This window comes from Leishmania martiniquensis, chromosome 23 (assembly GCF_017916325.1).
Source record: "Leishmania martiniquensis isolate LSCM1 chromosome 23, whole genome shotgun sequence".
NCBI classification, from domain to species: Eukaryota; Euglenozoa; class Kinetoplastea; order Trypanosomatida; family Trypanosomatidae; genus Leishmania; species Leishmania martiniquensis.
In genome coordinates this window covers 189,959-208,503 of record NC_090158.1, presented here as the reverse complement: position 1 = coordinate 208,503, position 18,545 = coordinate 189,959, and the positions used below count along the sequence as shown (strand labels likewise).

The 18,545-nt window shown below is 59.4% G+C and overlaps 9 protein-coding genes across 9 annotated transcripts; all 9 read right to left on the bottom strand.

The window, feature by feature from the left end:
* Positions 1-283: 283 nt before the first annotated feature.
* LSCM1_06054 (uncharacterized protein) lies at positions 284-1,204 on the bottom strand (the record flags this gene model as incomplete). The annotated part of the gene is made up of 1 exon (XM_067323486.1): positions 284-1,204. One exon carries the CDS (start codon positions 1,202-1,204, stop codon positions 284-286), a length of 921 nt encoding a protein of 306 aa, XP_067178591.1.
* A 1,670-nt stretch (positions 1,205-2,874) lies between these two features.
* On the bottom strand, positions 2,875-4,968 carry LSCM1_06053 (uncharacterized protein; the record flags this gene model as incomplete). The annotated part of the gene is made up of 1 exon (XM_067323485.1): positions 2,875-4,968. One exon carries the CDS (start codon positions 4,966-4,968, stop codon positions 2,875-2,877), a length of 2,094 nt encoding a protein of 697 aa, XP_067178590.1.
* Positions 4,969-6,356: 1,388 nt separating this feature from the next.
* On the bottom strand, positions 6,357-7,196 carry LSCM1_06052 (uncharacterized protein; the record flags this gene model as incomplete). The annotated part of the gene is made up of 1 exon (XM_067323484.1): positions 6,357-7,196. The coding sequence occupies one exon, from the start codon at positions 7,194-7,196 to the stop codon at positions 6,357-6,359; it is 840 nt and encodes a 279-aa protein (XP_067178589.1).
* Positions 7,197-8,291: 1,095 nt separating this feature from the next.
* LSCM1_06051 (uncharacterized protein) lies at positions 8,292-9,365 on the bottom strand (the record flags this gene model as incomplete). Its single annotated transcript, XM_067323483.1, has 1 exon — positions 8,292-9,365. One exon carries the CDS (start codon positions 9,363-9,365, stop codon positions 8,292-8,294), a length of 1,074 nt encoding a protein of 357 aa, XP_067178588.1.
* A 1,669-nt stretch (positions 9,366-11,034) lies between these two features.
* LSCM1_06050 (uncharacterized protein) lies at positions 11,035-11,235 on the bottom strand (the record flags this gene model as incomplete). Its single annotated transcript, XM_067323482.1, has 1 exon — positions 11,035-11,235. One exon carries the CDS (start codon positions 11,233-11,235, stop codon positions 11,035-11,037), a length of 201 nt encoding a protein of 66 aa, XP_067178587.1.
* A 1,064-nt stretch (positions 11,236-12,299) lies between these two features.
* On the bottom strand, positions 12,300-12,593 carry LSCM1_06049 (uncharacterized protein; the record flags this gene model as incomplete). Its single annotated transcript, XM_067323481.1, has 1 exon — positions 12,300-12,593. The coding sequence occupies one exon, from the start codon at positions 12,591-12,593 to the stop codon at positions 12,300-12,302; it is 294 nt and encodes a 97-aa protein (XP_067178586.1).
* Positions 12,594-13,265: 672 nt separating this feature from the next.
* On the bottom strand, positions 13,266-14,234 carry LSCM1_06048 (uncharacterized protein; the record flags this gene model as incomplete). The annotated part of the gene is made up of 1 exon (XM_067323480.1): positions 13,266-14,234. The coding sequence occupies one exon, from the start codon at positions 14,232-14,234 to the stop codon at positions 13,266-13,268; it is 969 nt and encodes a 322-aa protein (XP_067178585.1).
* Positions 14,235-15,173: 939 nt separating this feature from the next.
* LSCM1_06047 (uncharacterized protein) lies at positions 15,174-16,190 on the bottom strand (the record flags this gene model as incomplete). The annotated part of the gene is made up of 1 exon (XM_067323479.1): positions 15,174-16,190. The coding sequence occupies one exon, from the start codon at positions 16,188-16,190 to the stop codon at positions 15,174-15,176; it is 1,017 nt and encodes a 338-aa protein (XP_067178584.1).
* A 1,374-nt stretch (positions 16,191-17,564) lies between these two features.
* Positions 17,565-18,230, bottom strand: LSCM1_06046 (uncharacterized protein; the record flags this gene model as incomplete). The annotated part of the gene is made up of 1 exon (XM_067323478.1): positions 17,565-18,230. The coding sequence occupies one exon, from the start codon at positions 18,228-18,230 to the stop codon at positions 17,565-17,567; it is 666 nt and encodes a 221-aa protein (XP_067178583.1).
* Between the last annotated feature and the right edge of the window lie 315 nt (positions 18,231-18,545).

Sequence of the window (18,545 nt, the reverse complement as noted above, 5' to 3'; positions counted from 1 at the left end):
TACCTGAAGCACAGGCGCGCGTCTCTTCAGTTGAAGTCGATTCCTCCGCGTATCGGAGAGGTGACGAGGGGTGAGGGAACGCGGACGGCGGGAAAAGGGAAAGTAAGAGTCGTCCTACAACACCGCGGCCTCTATTCTGCCCTCCCCCCACCAATCCCAACAGTGCGCGGCTGCGACGACCGCACATACACACACACACACAATAATACATGAACCCCCCCCACACAAATTGAGCTGCCGGCAGGAGAAACCGCGATCCCTCTGCTTTGCCTCTGAACACGGCTCAGTGACACAGAGCCTGTTGCACATCGTCTACAGTGACAACGCCGTCGCCATCAACGTCCAACTCGTGAAGGACTGCCGCCAACTCGGCGGGGTGCATCTCTGCCAAGCAGCACAGATCGGGGTCTTCTTGAAGAAGACCGTTATCTTCCATCAAACACGCTTCGGCAGCATAGCGAAGGTCGTGCATGCTCCAGACCCCGTCACCATCAGTGTCGATCATCGCGAAGAGCGCAGGAACGCTGTCATGGAGGGCGCGGAGAGCAGCTGAGCTGGATGTCGAGGAGGTAGCCGCTGTCGCCGAAACCTGCTGAGTCAGCTCAGGATATATCAGAAGAAAGTACAGAAAGGCCGAGAAGTTCATCCCCCTTTCAGTCACGGCATCGACACGTGCCGTAGCAGCCAGCGGCGCCGCCGTCGATGTGTTCGCAGACGCAGCATCGCTGCCTCTTTTATCGCCTGCGCTGTGGCTCGAGGCAATCATTGGAAAGGATGCAGGGGCGTCTTTGTTGCCGCTCTTCGGTTCCGTCGCACCGTTCTTTTTGCGTCTTTGGCGCGAAGGCTGCTGACTTGCAGGTACTGTAGCCTCTCTGGGAAGCTGACTTCCCTTGCTGCTTGGAGACTGGTGGCCCTTGGCCGGACTTTGCGGCAGCTTACCCTGCTCATTTATGCCCACGGCAGTGGCGCTCCCAAAAAAGCGGAGCAGCTCCACCACGTCTTGCTGTGAGAGCGGTTTGCCTATCTTAACCGAAAGCTGCTGCAGTGCAGACACACTAATGAAGGGCTCCGTGCTGCCGTTGGCCGGCGGAGCATCTCCGCTTCCTGCATACGCATCGAAAAGACGCCCCGCTTCCTCCACAAGCGCTGTCGTGAGGTAGTAGCGCCGCGCTAGGTCCTCCACGAGCTCTGCGGTGCGCGGCATCGCGTCCAGCTACCGAAAACCGATCTGATTGCGTGGGTGCTTGCTCACGTGCACCTGCAGGTGCGTGTCTACGCTGGTAGGCTGCTGGCATATAGGCATGCACATTCCCACACACCCACACAACAGGATGGGGTTGGGCGAGGATGGCAGAGCAGAAAGGGGCAGAAAACGAAGGCGACACCATGGAAGAGAAAGCATCGACCCGAGTCACAGAAGGGTTGCATTGCGGCCGCAAACGTTGCACGTGCTCATTCGAATTACCGCTGGCGCATTCAACCGCATTCGCTCAAGACCTGTGCTGTGACGCCGCTTCCACCGACCACAGCTGCGCATTGCGCTTCACACCGCACAGGGCAGAAACATTCGTGAAAATGCCATTGAGTTGGCGCAGAGCGTGAGGAAAAGTGCCGTTTTCTGTTCGCTTGCTTCTACTCTGCCCCCCCCCCTCCCCTTTGATTCCTGCGCCCGATGCCGAGTGCCTCCGCTGCCCGCGGTCGAGGCCCTCTTGCTGTCGGCGCGGTAGGTGGGCACACGTGCACCCCCCCCCCGCACTGGCCACTGACGCACGGGGCGCGTGGACACATCACGAGTGTGTGTGTAGAGGGGGGGAGGGGGGGTGCGCCGCGCAGGGAGCGGCATAGTGGGGGGGGCGGCTGCGAGGCCACCGCCTGTGTGGCGAGGCGTGGGGGTGAGGCGGGGCGTGAGGCTTCGGCTGGTGCTGAGGTGGCGGAGGCGGCGCACTACTGTAGTGCGTGTCTGCGGCCGCAGCGCGCCGGCCGAGATTGGCTTCGCTGAAAGGGCCGGGGGCGAGTGACGCTGAGCTCGTGTTGTATACCAGGAGCAACACGCGGAGAAGAAGAATTTCGTCGAGGAGCACACATACATATATATATTCTACGGAAGCGGCATGAGCCTGCCGGGCCAAGACAGAGAAGCATGCAAGAAAAAATGCGGAAGATGAGAAAGAGAGGGCGGAGGCTGAGGTAACACGCACGCACGCACGTACGCAGAGAGACAGACATATGCGCACACGCAGAGCAACGGAGGGCGAGCGACGAGGGGAGCGGAAAGGAAGCGAAGGAGGGAGGGGATGAGCACAACACGCGACTGCTGTTGTATTACGATGGCAGACTTGAAGACAATCGATCGCAGAAATGGAGGGATTCTTTAGAAAGAACTGAAAATGAAGAGAGGAAGGGGGGAAGGAGGAGAGGGTGAACGACTGTGTGCCAAGGGCGGCACCTCCCCGTTGCGTTCTCAGCGTTCTCGTTCAAGCATCCTGTCGTGTCTGCGCATGCATTTTCGTATGCACGACGGCGGAGGAGTGTGTGTGTGTGTGTGTGGAGGTGGACAGGCGATGATACCCGAAGAGAAGAAGAGGGAAGAGGGATGCGTCTGCAGGTTAAAGTAAGCCGGCGCAGCCGCGTGTGCCTCTTAGTGTGAGTAGTGAGGGCGGTAGGTGGGTAGTAGTGGTCTGAGGGAGTGAGCGAAGTAATGCAAGAAGCGAGGCAGCTACCAGAGGGAGGCAGATGCAGGCGTTGATAGGTTATGTGAACGTAAGCGACGCAGCCATCAGTTTCGCGCTTTCCTTGCGCACCCGAGCGGTTTGTCCTTCTATCTGGAGTCTATGTGCCCCTGCACGGGCGCCCTCGAATCCTCGACTGCAGCACCTATTGAGTAGGGCACACCTGACTGTGCTGGGTGATGAGGTCCTCGACAACCTCAGGATTCGCCAGCGTCGTGGTGTCGCCCAGATCCGTGTGCTGACCAGCTGCAACCTTGCGTAGGATTCGGCGCACAATCTTGCCGGATCGCGTCTTGGGAAGACCGATGTTGGCCACCTGCATCACGTCGGGGGTGGCCAGCGGGCCAATCACCTTGCGCACCATCATTTTCACTTCGGTCATCAGCTCTGACGTCACGGTCACCCCGTCGCGGAAGACGAGGTAGATGTAGATGCCCTCGCCCTTGATCTTATGGGGGAAGCCGACCACAGCGCTCTCGACGACAGCCGGGTGGGTGTTGACCGCATCTTCGATCTCGCTGGTGCCGATGCGGTGTCCGCTCACGTTAAGTACGTCATCAACGCGGCCAGTGATCCAGTAGTAGCCGTCCGAGTCCCGGCGAGCACCGTCGCCTGTCATGTAGTACCCGTCCACAGCAAAGTAGACTTGCTCAAAGCGGGCATGGTCACCAAAGATGGTGCGGGCCATACCGGGCCACGGCGCGCGAATCGCCAGCAGGCCCTCCGCCGGGCCGCAGATCTCGTTCAGCTTTTTGGAGTCGAGAATGACCGGCTCGACGCCGAAGAACGGCAGCGTTGCACTACCGGGCTTCATTGGCGTGCAACCCGGCATCGGTGTAATCATGTGACCGCCCGTCTCGGTCTGCCACCACGTGTCGGACACATCGCAATGACCGTCGCCCACCACCGTTCGGAACCACCTCCACGCCTCCACATTGATCGGCTCGCCCACGGAGCCGAGTACACGCAAGGTGCTGCGGTCGCACGCCTTGGCGTACTCGTCGCCGGCCTGCATGAGAGAGCGGATCGCGGTCGGTGCGGTGTAGAAGATGGAGACCTTGTACTTCTCCACAAGCTGCCACCAGCGCGAATAGTCAGGGTAGTTCGGCAGGCCCTCGAACAGAACTGACGTGGCGCAGTGGATCATGGGACCATAGACGACGTAGCTGTGGCCCGTGATCCAGCCAATATCTGCCGTGCAGAAGAATACGTCGTCCATGTGGTAGTCGAAGCTGTACTTGAAAGTGGTGGCGGCGTACACCATGTACCCCGCCGTTGTGTGCACGATGGCCTTGGGCTTCCCAGTGCTGCCCGAGGTGTACAGCAGGAAGAGTATATCCTCCGCCTCCATCCACTCCACCGGGCACTCCTTGTGCTGCTCTGGCGTCAACTGCGCAAGGGCATCGCTGTACCAGGTGTCGCGGCCTTCCTTCATCTTGCAGCTCTGACGGCTCACGTTTTCGATGACGAGGCATGTGATGGGCATGCCTGCCTCCTCGCACTCCTTCAGCGCCTCGTCTGCCACCTCCTTAAGAAGAATCGGCTTTGTGCCGCGCGAGGACGCGTCGGCTGTGATGAGCAGCTTCGTCTGAGCGTCTTGCAGACGCGAGCTGAGCGCCTGGGCGGAGAAGCCGCCGAAGACCACGGTAATGATTGCGCCGATGCGGGCACAGGCCAGCATGGCGACCGCAGCGAAGGGGATCATGGGCAGGTACAGGGCAACACGGTCACCCCTCTTAATACCGTACTGGTACTTCAGCACGTTTGCCAGCTCCACTACCTTGACGTACATGTCACCATACGTAATGGTCTCCGTCACGCTCGGGTCGTTGCCTTCAAAGTAAAAGCACACGCGGTCCTTCTGCGCCGGCAGGTGGCGGTCCAACGCGTTGTAGCAGACGTTCGTCACGGCGCCCTCGAACCACTTCACGAAGATCGGGCCTTTAGATTTGTCGAAGTTGTAAGATTTGACGTGCTGGTCATCGGCCCAGGTTTGGCTCCAGTAGAAGTCACGCCGCGCAATCTCAGCCCAGAAGGCATCATTGTGCTGGATGGAGTACTCGTAAATGTGATTTCGAGAGCCGAGGTGGGGGCCGACGTGCGACCTCTTCTTGTTCTCCTCCGTCGACTCGACAACGTTCGAGTCCAGCACACTCTGGAAGTCGCGCACACACTGAGAGTCTGAGAAGTCAGCCGAGGACCCCAAAGGCGCACTCTGCGAGACCACGCTGTCGCTCATGGCTGAAACGGAAACTTCCCCAGGTAATCACTGCTACAGCTTGTTGAAGCGAGAGGGCGACTCTACCAAGGGGCCGGGGCGCAGAAAAGGCAGGGGAGACAAACGAAAGCAGACAGGCACGGAGGAACGCCGTGTGTCTAGAGCACTGGGCGTCGGTGTGCGCGAGCGCCGACGCGGATAATGTGAGAGATGGAACGAAGAAAAGTACGTCTATCAGAAGACGGAAGAGAGGGTTGGGCAGGCCAAGGGACGCTAAGTGCCTTGCCAACGGATGCAATGGCGACTTCGCTTTCCTCTTCTTGCCTTTTCGTCGTTCGCCGTGCTTACGATATGGTATTGGGTGTCCCGCGTCTGCACCTCTTCACGCGCACTGTGTTCGCGAGCCTTAGGGGTACAGCGGAGTCGGTGTGCGTGAGTGCGTATGCGCGTGTGCGCCAAAGAGAGGCCGAGGGAGGGAGAGAGGGAGGGAAAGCGCTTGCGAGGTCGCCAGGGAACGGAACGCGGCGAAGAGGTGGAGGGACGAAAGGGGTGGGCGAGGAAGAGATCAAATGTGGTTGGGCGTATGTGGGCGTTTGCGTAGGGGGTAATATGGGAAGGAGAAGGGGGAGAGGAAAAATAGGATGCACACACGAGATGAAAAGCTCCGCCGTGGCTAGTGACGGATGAGAAGGTGTGTGTGTGTGCGTGCGGGGATGGCAGAGAGCAGGCAAAGAAGGGATAGAAAAAAATGACTTGGTGATCGTTTTTTTCTCCGGTTTCTCGTGAGGCAACTGAGCGGAAGAGAAGAGGTGAGGGGAAGAGGGAAGAAAAAAGTGAGGAGAGGGAGAGGGAGGGGGACGGCCGACAGGGGTGCATCCCTGGATGCTTGGGCGCGTGTGTGTCTGCATGCGCACGTACAAGTGCCTCGGATAGTGAATATGGAGGTGCCTGCGCCTCGAATAGCCACCGTGCCGCGTGCGGTGCATATACGAGGAGTACCCAGAAGTTAGCAGCTGTGCTCGTGAGTTGTCAAGGCGTTTTACTCGTTCGTATAGTTGTGCAGGACTCGCAATGGATGCTTGCGCGCCGAAACCGTTTGCCGAGCAGCTTTTCTCTCCCCCCTTATCCGTGCTGCGGTGCCAACGTACGTGCTCTTTTTCGTCTCGATCGCACCGTGAGAGGGGGCACGTGATGAGGCAAGACGGGGCCCTGTCAGCGAAGGTGGTGGTGGTGGCGGCAACAAACACAGGCGTGGTCGGTTGCCATGGCAAAGCAATCGTTGACGAAGGGAGAGCGCCACGTGGAGGTGGGACGATGGAGGCGTTGTTAGTGCGCTATCCTCTAACAGATCGCCCTCCATCCTCTTTTGCGCGCCCTCTTCCCCTTCCCCCAGGCACAGCCGACGAACGTTACTGACGCCTTCTCGGCCGGCCAAATCCTGGCCAGTCGTCAAGGCCGAAGCGACCCCCACCACTGCTGTCTCTGGAATCTGCGCCCATGATCGCTGCCGCGGTGTAACTACGCGTGACCGCCGAGACCGGACGTGGTGCGGCAAGCTTCTCCAGTGCCACCAGGAACGCCTCATCGCTCTGCATGCGACTCGCCGGCGGCTTGCACATATGCACACTGAGGAACAGGCGTGACAGGCGATGCCACAGCTCCTCGTGGGTGGCACGACACCCGAGCACTTTGCAGACAAAGTGCCCGCCGGTGCGCAGCAGCGGCGCACACACCTGGAGGGCTTGTAGATTCAGCTGCGTAATACGCTGCCGATCTTGTGAGCCACCCATCCGGTTAGGGCACATATCCGACGTGATAACATCTACGCCGGTGAAGCCAGAGGAGGCCGCCGACGACGTCGCATCGGCTCTGCCGAGGGCAGCGCTATGATGTGCAAGGCACTTCAGTAGCTTCTCTTGCGTGGCAGCCTCTGTAAAATCACCCTGCACAACTACGGCGTTGGGAATCTGTGCCTTCATCGGCAGAAGATCGACACCAAGGAGAAAGCAGCGGTCACCAGCCCTCTGGCGTATTACCTGACACCACCCGCCCGGGCTGCAGCCGAGGTCTATCGCGATGCGCGTATGCTGGCGGTCAAAGAGGTGAAAGCGATCATCAATGTGGGTCAGCTTGTAGGCACTGCGCGCCAAGTAGCCTTCCTGGCGTGCTTTCGCCACAAACGGATCCTGCGCCTGGCGCTGCATCCACTGTCGACTAGTGCCCTGACAGCGTGCCAGTGTGGCGCGCATTTCCGGCACACTGAGCTGCAGTGAGCGAAACGCAACGAATGATAAGGGGAGTTGGTCGAGCGCGGAGAGGGGGTAGATGAGGCAGCAGCAACGGCTTAGCGCATGGGAGAAGCACATAAGCACACGCACAGAGGCATTTTCACAATCAGCATGTGCAGTCACCCTTTTTTTTTGGCACGCGCAACGCTCCTCTACAGAATCATTTTTTTTTTGCTGTTTCGTTTCTCACGTCACGGCCTCCACGCATACGCGCTCAACAGTGTACTTATACACAGACGCCCCCCCCCACGAGGCCGTCCCCATGCGTCTTCCTCGCGCATTTGTTTTCCCTTTCAAAGATGACAGACTCTTGTCTGCGAGGCTCTTTTACACCTGCGCGCTCCTGTCCCGATGGCTGAAGGGTGGAGGCTGGGAGGCACCTCGGCACGCCGTATTCGAGGGGTCTCATACCCGCTCTCTCTGTACTCATGGGAGGGGGGGGCAGGGAAGGGAAAGCAGCTCGAGCAGCACCGAGGCTGCCCGTCAGGTGCGGGCCGCAGTCTCTTTCATGCTGGCCAACAGGCCTGAGTTGGCGCTGTGCCTACGAGGTTGGTAGCCATCATGACACTCGCATCAGCTCCGTCAAGATCGCGTCGACAATTCAGCAATTCTGTGCAGCCACTACCCCACGGTGATGTGCAGAGTAAACCTGGGCCCCTCCTGCGCCTGTACGCAGCGGAGCCGCGATGGTCCTTGGGGCGTCGAGCGGTGTTGGATGCCCGCCCCCTTGGCACAGTCGTGGTGCAGCAGAGGCGAGTCAGCGGTGGCTGTGTGCGTACATTTGCTGATGTGTTCGCCGTGAGCCGAAGCCGCTGTGAAGCGAAAAAAAAATACTGTATGCGAGCCTGCACTGTAGTATGCTGAAGGGCAGGGGTGAGTGCGGGCAAGCACGCCAACCTCTCGCCATCACGACGGCCCAGTTGTCCGTCATCTTTTCTCTCCGCGGCCCGAGCACACGCCGACGACTGCGACAGCATAGGCACACACACCCCTTCCTCCCTCCCTCCCTCACCCCCGGCACACACAAGTGCGCTCGAGGCCTTTTTTCATAGATGACTACTGGAAAATGTCCTGCATTCCCCAGATGAGCTTGAGCTCATGAGGAGCGGCGCCGTACGTCATGGTAAGTTCCTCCCCCTTGGTGACGGGGCGGAGGGTGCGCAGGCAAATCACCGGCCCTGTCACCGGCAGGTTGTCGCGATCGGGCACCATGACGGCGACATTTTCGTGGTCACTGTGGTTGCACATGTCGATCACTGGGCACAGGAAAGAGATGGGGTCTCGTACGAGCGACGTATTTGCACCTCCGCTGTGGACGCTGCCGCCGGAAGCGCCGCCGTCGTTTCCGGCAGAGGACGAGGGTGGGAGTGCGGCAGGGGCGGCTGTGGCTTCGACGTCATCCCAAGCGTGAGCCAACGGTGTCGACTGGAGGGCGTATTGCAGGCACGCGCGGTGGTCCACAGGGACCATGCGACTGTAGATCATGCATAGGGCGTAGATGATCACGGGGCGCACTTCGGCCTGGGTCAGCTGGAAGTGGGAGGCGAGTGACGCCTGGGCGCTGCGGCAGATCTCGGGTGCATCCAGCCAACACGCCAGGTGCGCAGCGAGTTGCTCAAAGTTGCCTTCGTTTCTCGGCATGAAATTGATGTACTCGATAGCATCGCCTCCTGGCGTTGTCGACAACTGTGCAGCGTCGCAGTTCCGTAGCAACATGAGGTACGTCATGTAGAGTGCGAGGAGCAGTTGATTGTGCCGAATGAGTGAGCGGTCGGCGATGCGGCTGTTGTACGCACACGACACGCTGCTCAGCGCCGACTGCACCTCCGGCGCGAGCAACCTCCAAAAGGGCTCGCAGCGGAAGGCGGCGCCAGGATGCAGGCACGCCGTGACGGGCATCATGACGACGCTTTCATCCTTGGCGATATCCTCATTCGCGATGAGCCCGCGCAGACGGCAGCTGTCAGGGTTGACGTTTGCGTTTCGCGGAGGGGAGCGACGCACATAGCCGATGCGACACCACCCGCGAGTCTTTACATGATGGCGCTTGCAGTAGTCGATGAAAGAGTTGGCCAGCGTTTGCGGTGAGTCGAGCACGCGCAGCATGTGCCGACTCTCGTACGAGGGCATTGGCCAGCTTGGCGCGCACGTGCTTCGCCACACTCTCGCTTGCTCTTTTCAATGACGGGATGTAGGTAGGTGTGCCAATCTGTGTCCCAGTGTAACTAAGATGGGAAACCCAAAACGTTTCGAAATGTTCTCTAACGGAGCGCGGGGTCAACGGCGAGTCGCCACACACACACACACACAAACACACACACACACACACGCTCACTCGAACGCGCACGTGTGAAAGTAGGATGCCTTGTCCCTTTTTTTAGAGAGTGTGCGCATGTGCGTGCCAGTGTTAGCGTCTTTGGTGCTCCTTCGCGCAGAATTCCCGAGAGCTTCGCACACGTTGCACTCCTTTTTTTCTCTGTATGAGAGTGCTTGCCCGCCTGCGCATGGAGAGAAGGGAGCCGGGGGTGGGGCCACCGCGATGCGAAAGAAATAATAATGACGTTAAAAGGCCTTACAGGAGGAGAGAGAGAGAGTGATGAGCGCGTGAGAGCGGGGGCAAGGACGGAGCAGAATAGCGGAGAAGGCCGTCTTCTGGCCGGTGCATCAAAAAGGGACATCGCACAGCAAGGCCATGTCTATCACACGAGGCCAACACAGATGCACAGGGGGGTGCACAGACCAGAAGGCGGTCACGCAGACTGTCTACCACCTCTCCGCTTCCCCCCATCCACCCTTCTCGGAGGAGGCGCCGTCCGCCTGGTGGCACCATTTCTGTGCGACCGCGGTACGCAAGCGAGGGGGCGTACTGGCGCCTACGCCCTGGGAAGAGAGAGCACAGGGGAAGGAAGGGGGAAGAGTGAGAGGAGGCAGACCATCGCGCAGAAACGTGCGTACGAAGCACATACCTCTTTTCGACGTACAGGTCAGGTGTCTGGTGCCGCTAATGCTACAACATGCAGTGTGGTGTGTGTGGATGGTCAGGGGGTTATATCAAGGGGCGCACAGGGGACTGGCGAAAACGGGGGCGTGCTCGAGAGAGCGAGAGGGGCACGCGGCGAAGAGAAAGGGGTGATGGTGGTGGTGATCAAGGCAGATCAAGTGCGGGGAGGGTGGTGGTGGTGGGGTGAGAGAGGCCCTGCCAAGAACACATCATGTGCCTCACACCCCTGAAAGCGCCAACAGGATAAGGAAGAAGAGTTACATGGGGCACACAAACACACCCACACACATGTACATATACATGCAGATGTAGATGTGCGTATGCGCACGGACAATGAGAAACGGAAAACATGTGAAGAACCCTGAGGAGGAGGATGAGGGGACGCGCACTTCTTCAGAGCGTCACAGTCGCCATTACACACACATACACATACCGAGAGAGAGAGAGACGGCTCTGCTCATACGGCCAGTAAAGAAAGAGAGAGAGTGGGCGTGCGTGTGTAGCAGAAGAGAGGAAAGGGGACCATCGTAGCCGCTGGCAGAACGGTGGCATCTTGACCCTGTCTGCCGTCACAGGTGCAGCTTCTTCGCCTCTCGCGTGCTGGAGCGCTTTGACTGTCGCGTACATCTGTTTAGATTCTACTCTGTGCTGTCGTCGCCACGCACTGGCTAGTGCTTCGGAGGGGGGTCCCTGCTTCTCCCGTCTCCCCTTCACCTGCTGTTATCAGAGGGAGCTGCGGAGTACCCACCCTTCACTGCGAGTCTCAACGTCTCCGCAGTCGACCCGGCTTGTGACGCTTCACACTTGCCCGCCGCGTTTTTTCAGAGCCGCCACCTTCTCGAAGAGCTGCAACAGATCCTTCGGGCTCAGCGTGAGAAGTTGCTTATCCAGCTGCTCTCGCTGCGCCGCTGGGATCTTCTCTCGCTGCGCCCCCTCATCATAGTTGTGTTGCAGGCTTGCGATGCGGCGTGGGTCAGTCGTGAAGGCGGCGGCGTTCATCTTTGAGGGGGGGCGCAATTCGTGCAACAAAGGGTGCCACCGGAAACAGAGGGTCAGGTCGGTCGGGAGAAGGGAAAGGGGTGAAGGAGGCAACTGTAGCGAATGGAAAGCGGAAGCCGTTGGCGCGAGAGGGATGCTCTGAGGTGTAGAAAATACACACGCACTCGGTGTGTCACCGAAACGGTAGCGCGGCGTCGGTGCAGGCCGACGGAGCGCGGCAAATCATAGGGAGGAGTGATGAGCGATGGGGTAGAGGAGCTGCCGGCCACGTCGCCATAGAGCACAGTTGAAAGCCATGGGTCGAAGTCGGCGGTGCGTGCAGGGGTACTTCGACTCGCCGGCTCTGCTATGCATTCCCCGCAGGTGCGCCCATCTGCGTGTGCTGAAAGCCGAGCAACATATCCGGCCCATATACATACATATACACACACACATATATATATATCATATATATCATCGCGCTTACCCGAAGCACTTTTTGGTGTGCAGGCGTGGACGCATATGCACGTGGGGGTAGAGGAAGCCATTGACTGACACGCGGAGCTGTCAGCGACACACGGGGGCGTAGAAGAGGAAGACAAAATACAGCCAGCGTAGCGGCCGACGGTAGATGGCCAAACGTTTCTGCTTCTTCATACGTCCTCTCTGGAGCCCTTCCTGGTCTCTCATCCGTGTGCCTCTGTACTCGTGTGCCTTAGCCCTATCTGCATGCATCGCACCTGATGTCGCGCACGTTCGCTGTTCCTGCCTCCATGTGCGCTCGCCAAAGGGGAAGTGGAAGGGCACTGAAAGCGCACCGGTGTATAGTGTAGAATAAACGCTAAGCGTCCCCCTTCAACAATGAGGACAAAGACGAGCACGCACAGTTTCGCAGATGACGTGATGCCGTCTCTCGCAGAAGCCGATACGTGTGAAGACAGAACGAGAAGAGGGAAGATGCACCAGATGCCCTACCTCGCTCCCCCTTCCGTGTCCTCCTCTTCGTCCCCCTCCGCCCCTTTGACAGAGAGAAAGGAGCAGGAGGAGGTGTGCATGTGTGTGTGTGGATGTGTGCTGTTTCCGCGTTAGAAGGGGAAGCGAAACTTGCGGTCATGGCTCTGGGACGGCAACGATGAGGTCCACATGTACGCCTCGTTGTACTCCCTCACCTTCTGGTTCTTCACGCGCCTGCTATAGTCTTCCATGGCGTTCTGGAAGAGGAATATGAGCTTCTCGTGGGACACGTGGAGGCAGCGCTGATCGCGCTCCTCGCGGTCGGTCGTTGGCATGCTCTCGCACAACACCCCCTCGTTATAGTTCGCCCGCAGCCGTTCCACGCGGTCCTCATTCGTCGTGAAGGCGGGCTCGTTCATGGGCATGGTAGTAAAGGCAGCCGGTAGGGGTGGTGGTCCGATGCTGCTTGTAGGCTCCCGAGCGTACGAGGATGGGAGGGAATAACTGTTGGGCCGAGAGTCGAGTGGGAGGGGAGAGGGAGAGGGAAGGGGGTGGGGAGTGCGCCTGACGATAGGGTAGCCGGTGGGGCATGGCCGAAACAGCACACGGCGACGTCGTAGCACGGAGGGGCTACTGAGCATTGCGCATGCGCCAGTACTGCGCCATCCGCTCCAACTGACATACCTACACGCAGGCGTGGCGTAGAGAGAGAGAGACAGGCAGCGAGCGCCTCTACACACGCGTGCGCGCAGTTGGCCACCGAGGGAGCGCAAGGCGAAAAGAAGACGCGATCGTTTGCTGAAGCACCCACCTTGGGGGGAGGGAGGGGGGCTCGCAGGTTGTGGTACGCGACTGCCCGTAAGGCACATCCCCCACCCCCTCATGCGCGCACACACATACCCATGTGCGCATCTGCGTGCCGTAGTTTCATCTAACCTGGTCGGTGCTTTCTCTGCCTGTCTCGGAGCTGCGAGAGGGGCGCAGTCGCTGCGAGACTTCCTGGCCAAGCACACACGCCCTCGCATACCCATCCACACTGGCGCGTCTGCGCGCGCAAGGAATGCGAGGGTGTGTGCCGCATCTAGTCAAGTCGTCGTTCAGTATCCGTCGTAGTAGTCGTCGCCATCGCTTTCCCGCTCTGCTGGCGATGACAACAGCGTGTTGCCAGCGCCGTGGCGGGCTGACACAGAGAATACAAAGGCACCCATGACCACGAGGATCAAGACGAGCTCTGCCCACGCTTCACGAACCTGCGTGGCGGAGAGACCAGACGCGACGCTGTCCGTCCAGTACGCCAGGAAAGCTGAGTACGCAGCTGACAGAGGTGGCAGCGCTGGCACGAGGGCGATCAGATAGACGCGCAGCAGTTGACCGCACACGACTGCCGGCGTGTACACCTGACTCGACAGCTTGAAGTAGAAGATGCAGACGAGACTCGTGTCCATGAGGTCGTTCGGCAGAGCGGTGAGTAGCACGAAGAGGGCAAAGCCGAGCGCTGTGGAGAAGAAGCGGTTGGCGCGGTTTTTGCGGTGGTTGCGGTAAGGCTCACGGTAGACCAGTTTGAGCAGCAAGAGCTCCGCGACGATGGCGCCGGCGGCGTACACAAACTTCGCCGTTGTGTGCAGCAGAACCTCGTCACCCTTCGCACCACTGACCGCTGCGGGGGGTGCGCGCGCCCTACCACCTACCATAACGAGCGACGCCGCGCCATGAGCGAAAATCGGCGCCAGCTCCAGCACTGGCGGTGGCACGCAGGGAGCCACTCTAACTACCATAGGGGTTATTGCGTCCGCAGCGGTGTGACGCAGCTGTGCTGCGAAGGTGGAGAGTGGCCGTGCCTCTGCAGGGATGCTGGTCCTACTGCTTGCGTCACTGGAGGCAGCGACGAGACCACAAAAATAGCACGACAGCAGTGCCAGTGCTGCCATGATGGTAAATACCAAATACACCGGCATATCTTTTCTTTCTCTATTAGTTATGTGGATGCAGGGCGTACGTGCACACCTCAATCTCTGTGCTCTTGTTGTGTCTGTCAACTGAGAGGGAAAATCTGAGCGTGTGCACATGCATCAATGTACAGGAGCGTGAGCAGGAGGAGGAGGAGGGGAGGGGTAGAAATAACGGCACGGAGGGTCGCCACAGGGCGATAAAATAGCAGTCAGCGGCGAAGGAAACAGAGAAGGGGGAGTGGGGGTAGGGAGGATACGAGCACTGTGGGAAGGGGTAACCAAACGAAGTGCGTTCTCCGTTCCCTAAATGCATCCATCGGCTAAACTGTGGAGAGGCTATCGAGCGTTCAGGCACCATCGCTCCTCGGCCCGCCCTCCTCCGGGAGTACTCAGCAGTCGAAATCGATACACCGAGGGCAGTAGGGGGGACGCGTTGTCCCGCGACTCTCCGGCGCCCTCGTCACACCTCGACGGTGCACTCGTCCCCTCTGTGCCACGCCTCCGCTTTCCCACCTTTCCTTCCAGTATTGGGTATTTCTTGCGGCGAGAGGGGTAGCCGCTGCTTCCGGCCTGTTCTTCGAAGTTTCATGAGCTTGGGCTTCTGTGCGCATTAGGGAGCACCTTCCTCTTTCCTCTGCTCCCGTTGTACGGCGAGGTTTGAAAACTGGAGGAAGGGGAAGACGGAGGGGGGTGTGGGGGAAGAGAAAAAAGGGGGAGGGGAGGAGAGGCACAATGAAGGGGTGATGGCTGGGGAGACGGGGGGTGGGAGGGTGACATATACCCCACCCCCTCGACGCATACCATACCTCACGTGAATCACAGCAACAACAATAAACGAAGAAGAGACGCCGAAGGGCCGCACCCGCACGGCTACGGAGGACAGCTGAGATGGGTGCAGCAGGGCAACCATACGATGGCACACCCACATCCACACACGGAGGGGGAAAGAGAAGCCGTGAAAATACGGCACGCGCTTCACGAGCACCGCGCACAGGGCACCTGAGCATCGGCTCCCCGCCCTTCCCTTCTTTTGTACCCTCCCATTTGCATCGCCACTCAGGTCTTCAGTGACTCCAAGGCGTCGACCGGGCTCTCGGGCAGGTGAGAGTAGTAGACCACCGTCGTGTACTTGTTGCAGTATCGCGTCGTTACGCCCACAACGGCGTGATCCTCGCGGCGCTGAAAGTACACGTGGTTGATCGTGACGCTAAGCGGCAGGGGCAGGTGCTCCGGCGACACACGCGAGTTGTGCTCTACGCCGCTATCCATAACAGCCATGCGACCATCGCGGGAGCAGCGCACGAGCGTGGGTGGGGTGTTGAGAGGGGTGTACCGCAGGTGCAGGGGCACGATAGGTGGGTACTTGCGGGACTCCTCGAACATGATCGGCTCCTGGCCCCATCCCTCCCCATTATCCATGATATCGTCATCTTCCTTCGTCGTCAGCAGCACATCGTTCAGGAAGATGGTGTTGGCCGGCTTGCCGTCACGTGCTGGAACGGGCTTTGGCAAGGGCTGCGTCGCCGCTAAGCCAGCAGGCGCCTGGGGAGCTTGCAGGGGTTCAGGTAAGTTCGAGGGCGTCGGCCCCGGCGCTAGCGGCTGCGTGCTATCTACAACCTCTGTCCCATTCACAAGGAAGCGGTAGTTGTGGTTGCCAGCCGGGAGCTCCAGTAGCGCGTAGAAGGAGTCCGTGCTTGGTGTCATGGGCAATGGCTGCCAGTTCATTGCCTCTACGGCGACGTACACCAGCTTTCTCGACTCGATCAGCGCACGCACATCCTGGTCCTGATAGCGCAGCACAATGGGGAAGGTGCTGGCAGGCACATTGCTAGTAATGCTGCCAGCGACGCCAGCGGATCCCGACAGCGGCCGCGGCAGAGAGCCGCGGCTTGTACTGTGCCCGCTGCTTGGGTCGGAGTGGCGCGTAGCTCCTGAAGTCACACCGGCCTGCTGCAGCACGCTGTCCGTGACAGCCGTCGGCCGGACGCAGGTGGGCCGATTGCTGCTGTTGACACTCGTGCCGGAGAGGCCCGCACGGCGCCGCTTTGGGTCCTTCGTGTTTGGCTGGCCCATTCCGATGCGAAAAGAAAGCCTTAGGCGCGTGACGGAGGCAGATGAAGTCGCCGGGGTCACCGCGTGACGTGTGCCCTCCCCCACAACAAAGAGACGGGGGGATGCTTTGCAGTCCCCAGACACTGCCAACGGAGAGAGGACCCTACAGGAGACCTTTTTCAAGCGCGCACCAACACACGTACACCCACACAATACGCACCGAGCCCTCAACAGGGAGGGGAGAGAGATGGACACGCGAGAAATGCGAAGAAGAAAACAGCAATAGGGGCACCTTCAAAAAAAAAAGAAAAAAAAAAGAGGAAGAAACAGCAGGTGAAGCACGCGCAGATGCGGGAGCAGCTATGGGGCGCGGATGATGAAAGCGGTCGCCTTACCCCAGAGCAGTTGAGTGAAACAGCTCCAAAGACGACGACGACGACAGCGGCACGAAGATGAGATAGCTCGCGAGTCTGTGTGTATGTGTGTGTGCGTGCGTGTGCTGTAGTCTCCTTATCGAGCCAACTTCCGTTTGGCTAACGAGGATCAAGCGAGGGAGGGAGAAGGCGGGAGGAGAGGGAGAGAGAGAGAGGAATGGCGTGCCAGACGAACGACGAAAAAAGGAGGTGACAGTTGCGCAAAGGAAGATCATAAGGCCACCCGAAAGGTGAGGCATGCTTATTTTGAAGGCGACTGAGAGGAGACGGCTCGCCGCCTTCTCGCCAATGGTGCCCTCCACGCTGCGGTGCGCACGGCGTGAGTCGAAAGAGTGAGGCCGTTTCATCTTTTGGGAATACTTCCCCCCCTCCCTCTCCCTCTCCCTCTCTCCTTTTCTCATTCCGTCATCTCAGCTCTCGTCGGAAGCGCACACGCGTACACAGACACACCGTCCACCATCGTCAAAGGACGCAGCAGCAATGCTTTGTAGGCGCGGCAGCCCCACGTCCTGTCGTGCACGGCGTAAGCACGTACATCGCTTCCCTATGCCCTCCCCCTCCTGCCCGTAAAAAAAAAAGAGCGGGTGGGAGAGGCGCCACGAGCCCATCCCTCCTGAACTATGTACCCCAATAGGGGTAAACGAGATGGGAGGGCGAGAAGGGAGGGAGAGACAGAGGGCGAGGAGTGGGGTGGGATGTGGCGAAAAGTAATGACTGTACAGACCTTCGCATCCCGCCGTTAGTACATCTGCGCATTCCTTCACGGCATCAGTGGGTCAGACTGCACACACACACAGACAGACAGACACCAACGCGCATCATGTCACAGCATATCGGAGAGAAGGAAATGCTGCTGAAGCGAAGTTGAAAGGGGGTGCGAGACACGCTCATGAAAAAAGAGAGGGGGGAGGGGCCAGCACCACCATCGCCAGAGGACCGAAACGAAAAAAAAAGCAGCTGCCTATTCCATCTCTTCTACCACTTCCTCGTCTGTTGTCTCCTCAGCCCGGCCTTCATCCTCACAGGCATCGGCAACCCGCTCCTTGTCAGTCGCGACGTCGTCATGAGCATGGTTGCCAGCGACAGAAGGACTTTTCGAAGTAGTCGGCTCGGCAAGAGACGGCGATGGGCTAGCTTTCGCAAGTCGCGACAGCAACGCCATTCGATCTTCCGCGGTGAGGGGCTTAATTGCGACTTCTTCGTGCGCTTCATCGCCAGCGGTCGCATCGTCCACAGCAGCAGCTGCTGCTCCTGCATCTCTCTCTGCGGACTCTCGCGCCGTCACCGCCGCCATTGTCGCAGCTGAGTGAATCGCTAGGAGTTGAATGCTCTCATCCTGTGCCTTGTGCAGCCGCTGCATGAGCATCACCTCGAGCGGCGGCTGGCTCTCCGCTAGCAGCTGCACCGTTTCTGACGCGGTCGTCGGTACCCCGACGCCGTACGGGCGGCCAGCGCGCAGGCAGAGGAGCTGTTGATAAAGGTATGAGGGTGTGGCGGACGGGATCGGCACCAAGCCATCCCTTTCAGCCGCAGCGGCGCGGGCACCCAGCAGCGCATTTAATTCTTCTTCGTACTCCATGATCAGCCGCCGCTTTAACTGCTCCAGCTCGACGGAGGACGCCGTCATCTGTGTGGCCAAGTTTCTCCGGTGAAGAAGCGGAGGACGGAATGCGTAGGGGTAGTGCGGACTGCCGGCCACGTCCTTCAGTACTCCAGAGGAGAGCGGCGTGTGTGGGTGAGTCCTGAAAAGAAGTGGTGCCGGCCAGGAGAGAGGAAACGAAAAGGGCTGACAAACAGAAGGAAGAGCCGAAGGGGGAGGGCGAGAGGTGTGGAGTGGGGTTGGGGCGAAGAGTCAGCACCGCTGATCAGGCGGGTACCAACGCGATGAGGAAGATATCGGTGCATTGGCACGCACGTGCATTCGGGCTGTCGAGTCGGATAT